Source organism: Nematolebias whitei, chromosome 6, assembly GCF_014905685.2.
Source record: "Nematolebias whitei isolate Nwh7 chromosome 6, NemWhi1, whole genome shotgun sequence".
Classification (NCBI taxonomy): Eukaryota; Metazoa; Chordata; class Actinopteri; order Cyprinodontiformes; family Rivulidae; genus Nematolebias; species Nematolebias whitei.
Genome location: NC_056503.1, coordinates 16,296,552 through 16,307,082, shown reverse-complemented (window position 1 = coordinate 16,307,082; position 10,531 = coordinate 16,296,552). Strand labels below are relative to the sequence as shown.

The 10,531-nt window shown below is 41.1% G+C and overlaps 1 protein-coding gene and 1 pseudogene across 3 annotated transcripts in view; both read right to left on the bottom strand.

Moving 5' to 3' along the window:
• The window catches only part of veph1 (ventricular zone expressed PH domain-containing 1), a 139,214-nt gene continuing 128,683 nt past the window's right edge, over nucleotides 1-10,531 (bottom strand). For all 3 annotated transcript variants that reach the window (XM_037677410.1, XM_037677408.1, XM_037677409.1), the window contains 4 exons: nucleotides 6,322-6,439; nucleotides 4,195-4,331; nucleotides 1,213-1,266; nucleotides 1-183 (listed from right to left, as the gene is read on the bottom strand). In XM_037677410.1, the coding sequence (XP_037533338.1) occupies nucleotides 1-183; nucleotides 1,213-1,266; nucleotides 4,195-4,331; nucleotides 6,322-6,439 (492 nt within the window). The remainder of the gene's footprint in view (nucleotides 184-1,212; nucleotides 1,267-4,194; nucleotides 4,332-6,321; nucleotides 6,440-10,531) is intronic.
• LOC119411577 lies at nucleotides 5,793-5,914 on the bottom strand (annotated as a pseudogene).

Below are 10,531 nucleotides of genomic sequence, written 5' to 3'. Positions count from 1 at the left end.
TCACAGGTAGGTGGTGGCCTCTCTGTTCTCCTTCTCCCTGGCCTGAGCCACAGCCACGTTGATGCACTGCAGCCACTCCTCGGCGTGCTTCTCATCCTCAGCTTTCAGCACGTACGACTTTCTGTCTGTAAAGATTTCAAAGGCCCGGGGCAGACCCCGATCTCTGCGTTTTTTAGCTACTACCTACAAACAAAAACAAGAGTAGAGGGTGAAGCATCTCCTGAGGGAAACTGCTGTTGTCACTTCTGAACGTCATATCATTTGACTTTTTTTTTTTTAAGCTTCATTCTTAGCTTTGACCAGGTATCCTAAAACATTTCAACGCTGATCTGGGATGATTTGTTACGACGGAGCTTTAGGGCAACGCAAAAAAAATAAAATAATACATTGCCACGCTGGATTTTTGTTTAAAAAGCTATAAAATTACGAGAATAAAGTCAAATAAAGTCTTAAAATTACGAGAATAAAGTCAAATAAAGTCTTAATATTATGAGAATAAAGTCTAAAGAATAAACCCTTTAAAACAAATTTTTTTTACAGTTGTCGTTAATTTTTTTTCCACGAGTCGGACTCAACCTGTCAATCAATCCAGTAGATGTGTCAGCAAATGACCACGCTAATGAGTCATAATATTATCTGAACTCTGACACGAAAAAGCAGGGTTTACCGTATTTTAACTGTGGTAAGATGAAGATTATTTGTTAAACTTTATTGTTATCGACACTCTTACTCGAAACATGTTTCAATACTTCCACCTACTGTTGTGTTTTCGTGTGCTGCTTCTGCAACGCATATACGCGACGTCATTACGTCACGACGTTCGTTTCCGTTTCTGTTTGAAAACGGCGCTCAGTGAGAAAAACTGCGTAATCTGTCAGCACATCAGCATCAGATTATTATCAATATCAGGACATTGAACCTGCTTATAGTACGCTCCAGCTCTCTGCAGGTAAGGAGCATTTAGCTTCAGATTGGTCATTTACTGACACGCCTACTGGACTGACTGACAGGTCGCGTCATGGATCGACTCGTGGATAAAAAAATTAACAACAGCTGTAAACAAAAAGAAGTCTCGTATGACTTTATTCTCATAATTTTATGGCTTTTAAATTTTATTTTTTCAGCATGGCTCTAAAGCTCAGTCGCAGATTTGGTGAATTGATTTCTGCAAATCCCTTAAAGATGAAATGTGAGGGGATAAATGACAATCACCTTGACACTCTGCACCTTGCTCAGCTCAATAGGGATGTCATCCATCTCATCTTTCTGTGAAAAAGACAAATTATACTCAGATGATGAAGTTTTTCTTCATGTGTGAGCTGTCAGGTACGATCCAGTGAGCACAGAATCACAGTTCTGTTTGTGTTTCCAGCACATTCAGTCTCACAACAGACCATTTATAGGCTAAACAATAGCATCTTGTTCTGCTGGTTCTTGGGGGTGAAAAGGAAATCTGTGTTGCCCAATCTGTCATTTTAAATGCAACTGTTTTTAGACAGGGAGGGGTGCAGCACAGCCACTTATCCTCGTTATGTGGTTCTAACCACACAACCAAAACAAGCTGGAGGACTCCCTGCAAGTGTCCACATCCTCTCTGGAATGGGTGCACGTTCAAAAATCCTTCATTTCACCAAACATCAGCTTTACCTCCTGCCTGCTGCTCTGTTCCCCATGATTTAATCCAGTTTAGCCATATTGTAATATTTTAACAGGAAAATTGATGAAGATATTATGTCAAACTTCTGATTATATTTATTGTATACGTTGTCTTGCAGTGTTGCAAAGAAGGTGAGTTATCTATAGCAGGGGTGCCCACACTTTTTCAGCATGCGAGCTACTTTTAAAATGACCATGTCAAAGTGATCTACCTATATTCAAAAACTTATATATAAAACCTATATACAAGGCCCCGTTTACATGAGTACAACCTCTGGAAATGTTAGTGTTTTTTCAATGTTTATTGGGGGTAATAAACAAAAAATGTGTGTGTTTACAGGAAAACACAGTAGTTTCCACGTCAGTCGGGTTGCCAGATAAGAATTGATGAATTATGGTAATGTGGCTTTAAAATTATAGTATTTTGACCTAAACGGTCATATGTGCTGAGTAAAGATATTCTAAGGTTGTTTTCACACCTGACAGTCCGGTAGACTCGGTTCGTTTGGGGACCAAAATTCAGAACATTTGTTACATTTTCAGCTGGTGCAGTTTGCATTCACACTGCACTGAGTCAATTGAGTCAACCTGTTCCCCTCCTCGCCTGTGGTGGCGCTGCACCAAGAACTACTGAAGGAAACAACACAAAAACCTCTGAAGACACTTCTTCTTCTTCTGGAACTAAAAACAAAAACTGAGTGGCGTCAAATTTGAGTGGTTTTAGGAGTTCTGTTTTGTCATTTTTCAACAATGGACTCGGCATGAGTGGAAGATGAGGCAGAAGACCATGGAGAATGTTGTTTTTCACACAAGGCGGCTGACTGCTCCGTATGAGGTAAGAATAATGCACATTTGTTTGCCTTGCGCTGTAGTCCACTTCCTGATTTGGAGCGGTCTCCACTCTGCTTGCATTCACACTGCATTCGAACCACGCTAGAGTTCACTACAACCGAACAGAGACCTAGGTATTTAGGTGGACCAGAGTTCGCTTATTTGGTTTGTATCAGAGTTTGATTGCACATTCACACCTCCCCAAACGAACCGGACTTTCTAGGCAAACGGACTAGAGTTCGGTTGACCTGTAGCAGAAAGGGAAGGGAAGTCTGAGATGGTCATCATTGTATGTTCCCACACAATGATGAAATTACTTCTCTGCATTGAACCCATCACATGCACCCACATGTGCATCAGATGCACCCAGGTGGGGCAGTGGGCAGCTATGTAGGCACCCAGGGTGCAATTGATTACGTGTCTTACTCAGAGACACCAGGACATGTGGGCATGGCTGGGAGTCGAGCCAAGACTTTCTGGTCCCGGCTGCCCTACATCTACCCCATCTCAGCCCCTAACACCCCATCTTGCTGGGGCTGCAGTTTCACCTCGTGTAAACGGGGCCTCAGATTGGCTGCCCTGTATGTTAATCAAGTGACAAATTTCATAGTGAGGATGGATGGCTGACATCTATTTTTTAATACCTTTGCAATCGACCGGTCGACGTATTGAGCAACCCTGCTCTAGAGCTTTGGGCTTGGACAAGAGAAAGACAAGTCTTTGCTTTTCTTAAAACTTGTCTCAAATCCTCTCCAGTGCCTAATCTGCTTAAGATTTTTTATCTGTAGAACACATGGAAAAAATGATTTAGGTAACTTAGTAAGTACTTATTAGATAGAGCAAAGTTCTTGCACAGCTTGCTGGTACAGACAGACTGATCTCAGAGAACAAAGGCTCACAGTCTTCTGGATCTGTGGCAGCTGCAAACCGGAATCGATCACCATCTGGACAGCAGCACAAACACGTGTGTTTACAGTGAGGGGAAAAGGAGGACCGGCTCGGCTCCTAGTAGCTACACTTTAATCACTGCAGATCCCCAAACTTCCAGGTGCTGTTTGTAGACGTTAGCGTTTGGAAGGACGGTTGTAAAAGTTTGGCATCAAAAGGACAAAGTCAAATCCTTATTTGATCCAAATGTTAATTGTTTTAGTTGTGAATGGTATGGACATGTGCATTCACACTGAAAACTCCCATTATGAGCTGCACTGACTGAAAATTGATTGATATTTGAGCAAACTTTACACTGAGCAAACATTTTCCAGCATGCTGCTAGTGCTGCATGTTTCTCATTAGGCATGATGTTTGTTTGTGCAGTAACTCTTTGTGAAGTGGTTTTAGTTTTTGTTTAAATGATCATTAAAGAGATAATGGGGGGACTTAGAGGGAAAACCATGCTGTTTGTTGGGTGGATTGAGTGGAAACTTGGCCGTCTCATGGACCATATGGACCTCGTTGCGTATAAATCTGCTCCCTGGTCTCCGTTTGCTCGTTACACATAAAGTGTTCTGCCCTGATGAAGAGGACGACAGCGACAGTGACTGGTTTGCTACACTTGCATTCACCTCCTTCTCCAAAGGGACAGCTGAGCAGATGTTCATCAGGATTCAAGTGACACCAAACAAAGAAAGATTTTAGATCCTGCACATATTAAGGAGGCGTGTGTGTGTAGCCGTGAGTGTGTTTATGCTTTAATCTCAGCCTACGTACTGATTTTCCTCTGCGAAACAGCAGCTGGTTTCCTGCCAAGGTGAAGTAACGCGTTTTCCATCTTTTAATGAACTTCCATCGCACCTGCTTCTCTTTCAGCTTCCCTTCGATTAGAGGTTGTCCCTCCTGGTTCACAACTAGAGGGTCAGACAAACAGAACGGGCAGAAAGGGAGAAAGTTGGATGGAATAATGAAAAACAAAAAGCTAATTTGTGCTTTTTAGAATTACCCTTTCACTTTGAATTGCTGCTAAAAAGCAGTGTGATAATGAGACTCTATTCTCTTGAGTGTATTTAGTTTCTGTGCAGAAGAAGAAACTGGATCAAGTGTAAAAACAACCATCTTAAAACAAATTCCCACCATTACCACTACATTGCAGTTCATGCAAACATTCCTTATAAAAACTCTTTACACTATTGTCATTTTGGGATTTCACAATTATTCCAGCAGCATTAATATAGATACTTCATCCTTGAAATTAACCACAGGAGGCACTGGAAGTGCTACAGCCAGCTGCTGCTGTTATTGGCACTTGTTAATAACCACTTTCTACGTAACTAACCATGAAACATAAACTGGTGTCAGGTTTATAGAACGTTCATATGAACCTTTATAAACCAGTGAAGATCGAGTTGTTTTGGTCTAAACCAGGGGTGTCAAACTCACTTACAAAAGAGGGCCAAAATTAAAACCTTTTTCAAACTAAGGGCCAGTTTCAGAACCTACATTAACTCAAATCAGATACACATCATCTTGTCTTGGTTGCACGTTCCTCAATAAGAGTTTGATTGGTCTCATTTGATGTTCTCTGCTGCACTTTTGACATCAGAATCAAAGATTACTGAAAAAACTTAACGTGATAAAAAGTATTTTACATTTAAAATAACATCTTGGGGGCCAGATAAGATGTCACTGAGGGCCACATCTGGCCCCCGGGTCTTGAGTTTCACACATATGGTCTAAGCTGTGTTCAGACCAGCTGTTAGCATCAACAGGTGTAAACTCTGTTTCTCCAAAGTAAGATAATTCATAGAGCTGCTTGCAGCAGGTAAGATTAGAGTTGTCCATAACATTTTCCAAAGAACCACAGTTGAAAAGGCCTGAACTTGATCTTAAAGACAAGCTTGTTGGTAGATACAACATAAAGAGCTTCAGTACTAAACTGACAGATACTGACAGCGACGGGAAAAAAAAGTTATTGGTAGTGTGTGACAAAAAATACTTAAACCAGTAAGAATAAACCCAAAAACTTTGCCACCACAGAATGTGAAAAATGTAATAAACAGTTTAGTACGAGGAGTATGATGCGTGTTCTTGTCATGTGGTACAGATGACTGACCACCAACAGTTTCAGCTCATTCCAAACGAAAATTTAAAAGCAGAGAAGACAGAAAATTCTTTGATGTTTTTGTTTGTATCACATTATTTCAAGTTGCATAATTTTATTTCCTTTAGCCACCAATCAAACAAATTTGTTTGAAACATGCACATATTTCAAAACCCTACATTTTATGGGAGAGTCAAGGATCTGACCTTTTGGTGTACTTAGCCCCCTGACAATGGCTCGAACAGCGCACCCCATGGTGAGGTTTTGCAAAAGCTTACGACACCTGGTATTCCTAGGTGGTCTCCCATCCAAGTACTAACCAGGCCCGACACTGCTTAGCAGCCAAGATTACACAAGGGGATCAGGCGTGTTCAGGGTGGTATGTCCATAAACAAGGAACTCAGTCACAAATAAGACTTTTAAAGGATCATAACAAAGACTAAACCAGAAGTTGCAACATATATCTTCATATAAAACACCCCAAACAAAGCACAACTAGCTTTAACCTTTAATTTAACCATTAAGATACAATGTAATTATGACAGAAAATGGAGGATTTACCTGCAGGTAGCTTCATACAGATGAACATGTGGTACTTCCTGTTTATCACTGTTGTACAGTAGTCCCTCGTTTATCGTTCATAAGTTAGACTTATTTATTATGTCACACAGTGGAACATTGTGTAAAAAAGGTTTAAAAGTTTCATACATGTAAAAGCACATTGACTTGTTTTAAAAGTAGTAAATGCTGATGTGAATTTGTCGAATCCTTCCAGTCCATGTGTGTGTTTCTTTGTTTACCTGTGGCCTTCTCAGGGTTGTTGCACATGAAGCAGAGCCAACTTCCCTCGTCCTCACTGTAACCAAAAAGGTCAAAGAACCGCACCTCCTCCAGCTGCATCTGAAGGTTATCCAGATCCTGGAGGACAAACAACGAGATAAAACATTAAACCCTATCTTATCTTATGAATAAGAACCCCGAGCATGAACGTTTTGTGTAACTGCAAGTATTGCTGTGTTCCTACTCATTTGAACGACGCAAGCCCCAAATCAAAACCTCATTTCATCACATTTACACACGGAGTTCAGGTCAGTGGAAAGAACAAACATCTTGTTTTGTTGTTACAAACAAAACACTTGAAGTCAAAGCCCTTTGCTTGCAGGTACAGATCAACCAGGACCACGTGTGTTGGAGACAACCACCTGCAACATTCATTTTCTTATGTGGTGAAAACCACTGAGCACATGTTGACAAACAGAAAATCCTGCTCACGATAAGCGAAACGTTCATTTCATGCATAAGAAAAAAAAGGCAAAAAGAGGATAAGAAAAAATAACCCAAAAAATAAATAAAATATTAAACTTTGTGTTTTTGTGTCAGCGTTCTCCATCATCAATAATAATAATATAATGAAGAATAGTAAAAAAAAATGTGGGTGATGAAGATCCAGAAATATTGAAGGAATGAAAAATGAAGAATAAATTAATAAACACCTACAGCTAACAAATAATACAACAGAAAAAAAACATCTATTGTTTAAAACTTATATTTACATTTCGTAATCAGTCCAATTAACTTTTTATAATTTCAGGCTAATTAGTTACAGTTATTCAGTGTCGGAAACTGTGAAGAACAAAAAGAAGCAAAACATAAATAAATAAAAAGTCCAGTTGACGTTAACGTCGCTGGTTTTCTTTTTGTTGGAACAGTACATGGTAACGTACACAGAGAAGAGTCACAAAGGAGACGAGAGGGAAAACGATGTGTTGAGAAACTTCGACTGAAGCCACTTCACAAGTTGCACCTTCCCTACTTTGTGCGAGGAAGTTTGATGATACAGGTAAATTGTCAAGGGAGGAAAAAAGGAGGAACGTGTGTTACAGATCCAAAATAAAAACTGAAAAATGTTTGTGTTAAATCAAAAAGGATAAATTCAGTCAGAAGTCTTCTAATATGAAGACTCCTGATTTGCTAATAGATTTCAGACAGCCGTAAATAATACATTATTGTTTGTGATAACTATTAAAAAAGTTATTTTATAAACCGGGGAGGAGAGCCAACATAAATAAAATATCAACTTAATAAAAAGCGATATAAAAGCAAGTTTGTATTTATAGAACTGGACATTTATCTTTACGGCTGTCTGAAATTCATGTTAGAAGACTTCTGACTGAATTAATCATTTTTGATTTACTACAAACATTTTTTCAGTTTTTATTCTGTATCTGTAACACACTTTCCTCCTTTTTTCCTCCCTCAACAATTTATTTGTATCGTCAAACTTCCTCACACAAAGTAGGAAAAGTACTTGTGAAGTAGCTTCAGGTGAAGTTTCTCACATCTTTTCCCTCTCGTCTCCTTCCTGACTCCTCGCTCTGTGAAAGTTACAGCACATTTCCCTCTCCCTCTGTTTGCTCTTTAGTTTAGCAAGAAACTTCTAAAAGCTTTGTTCACCATTCTTTTCTTACTTCCTATTTACCACCTTTGCCCAGTCCCCAGTTTATAATTCTCTCTACCTTGTGACTCTTTTCTTCAATCTGTCTGCTCCAAACATTCTTTAAATCATTTAACATCTTGTTAGCCCAGTGCTGACTACAAACATATAACTCCTGTTGCATCCATTCTATATAACCCAGAACTAACTCCCCTACCATCCTTATTTTTAAGTTTCTTGAAGATCATATACAATTCATAAACATCACAATTTAAACCAAATCATCTGAAAATACAAAACACAAATAAACAAGAAATACCTCCTGACAACCCACAAAAACTCAAACACTATATACATCTAAAATAAAACACCAAAACATTCGAACAGTCCCAGTGCACAGTGTGGAGACTCTGTGTTTTGTTGTGGTGGTTCCTGATCCCTGCAGCTCCTGAGTGGCAGGGCAAAGTCTAATCGTCACACCAGTTCTGGATCCCGTGCAAATGGTGAGCTACTGCTCTTCAGCCCCTGGGACCAGCAGTTCAATGCTGGATCATTTTGGGTAACTCGGTGACTGCAGGCCAACTGTTCATGCTGTATTTCTAACCTGTAAATCATCTGTGTATTCTCAAGGCCCGGCTCACTGATGCTCTGCCTTGGATCCTTCCAGCTTCTCGAGTTCCTTTGTGTTTCCTCTGTATTACCTGCTTTAGCATCCCAGGAGCCTCCTGTCTCCATATCCTGCAACAGACAGCACTGGGTCAGTCTTCCAAGTTTCCGTCCTGCCGTTCTCCTACGTATGTGCATTGTTCTGGAACGTCCATGCTCCTCTTCAAATGGAACATCACTTCTAAAGACTGCAAGATAACTCTCCAAAGACTGGCTGTGATGGTCAGCAGCCCCCGCTGCAGCCCCCGCTGCACCCCCCCCCCCCCCCCCCCCCCCCCCATCTGCTCATGTCTCTGCCCCTCCTGTCAAGTTTTTCTGTCCTCCCTGCCATAGTTCCTGCCTTTAGGCCACAGATCTGCCCATCCTGCCTTCATGTTTTGTTTCCCTCTCAGCTCCTGTCATGTCTCTGTGCTCCTGTCAGCTGTTCACCACGCCCCCTCAGTCTCAGCACTGCAATCAGCCTTCATCTCGTTCACCTGTTTTCAGCCCTTTATAAGGTCCATGCTCAGTCATTCAGTGCCAAAAGGAATAACAATAGATGCGAGGAATGTGGGGGAAACAGAAAGTGTGGAACATGTATTGATGGATTGCATTAAATATACGGAAGAAAGGGAGAGACTGAAAAGAAAAGTCAAAGAGAAAGGGAGAGCTTGGAGTTTAGGAGGAATTTTAGGAAATGAAGGGGAGAAGGATAAGATAAAAGACATCAGAAAAGCATTGGTTACATATTTGAAAAACATTAACATAAAAAACAGAATTTAGGGACAGAGGTCATGAGTTGCACACTCTAGCTCAGTAGGTGGCGGTATGCACCTGAAAGCTGTTTGCAATCCGCCAATAAATTAAAAGAAGAAGAAGAAGAAGATTCAGTGCCAAATTATTAAACCTTCCATGGTCACTGATATTCACGCCATCCCTGTCGTCTTGTTCATGCCTGTACCTCAAGTCTTGTTTTGGATTAAGACCTCACGCCTGATTCCTGGACTTTGCCCACGGTAACGAACTCTGCTTCTGTTTATACTACTACACCTCACAGATTACTTTTTGGATTTACTTATTTGGAACTCAGATCTACTGTGTATGACCCCCACTACGCCTCTCGGACCACACTCTTGAACTTCACCCCCCATGAACCATGTATTGCAGCACTCTTCCACAGCTGCTCTGCCAGTGACATCATTGCTGCTATTCTGTCAGGTGACACTATCCCTCCTGCCTGTGAGGACCTGTCACCACAGCAGATCCTGACTTCCCATCCAGCAGCAATAATAAATAAAAACTGTCATTTTTTACTCTTGTGTCTGGCTTATTAAGGGTCCTACACCCGAACCCGACACTATCCCTGAGAATTATTCTACCTTATTCTGTCAAGATTGGGTTTTGGATTCAGAGTAAGCCAGACACAGGAGTGCAAAAACAAGAACAGTTTTTATTTATTATAGGCTGTGGGTGCAAAGTCAGGATCAGCTGAGTTGACAGTCTTCACAGGCAGATGGAGAGTGAGAGTCACCTGTTAAGTCTGCAGTGATGATGTCACTGGTCATGTGCAGAGCAGCTACAGAAAAAAAAACTGTTCTTGTTTTTGCACTCCTGTGTCTGGCTTACTCTGGATCCAAAACCCAATCCTGACAGAATAATTCGGCCAAAGATGGATTCTAAGCCAGAACAGGAGTGGCTCTCAGGGGTCGCGAGCTCCCTAAAACGTCTGGATACTCAGTTACAGATTTTGAAAACTATGCTCTGTGCCAGGTTTTGCCTACCCACCCCAGTGACTTTTCATAGCTCCTTGTCTGCATCAGATACAGTCTCAGCTGCAAAACACACGACTTTCAAACCTGCTGCAGCTCTGACCCCATCACATGCTGCAGAGCCACAGGCCTCCACCACGTTGTCTGCTGCAGAGCCCCAGG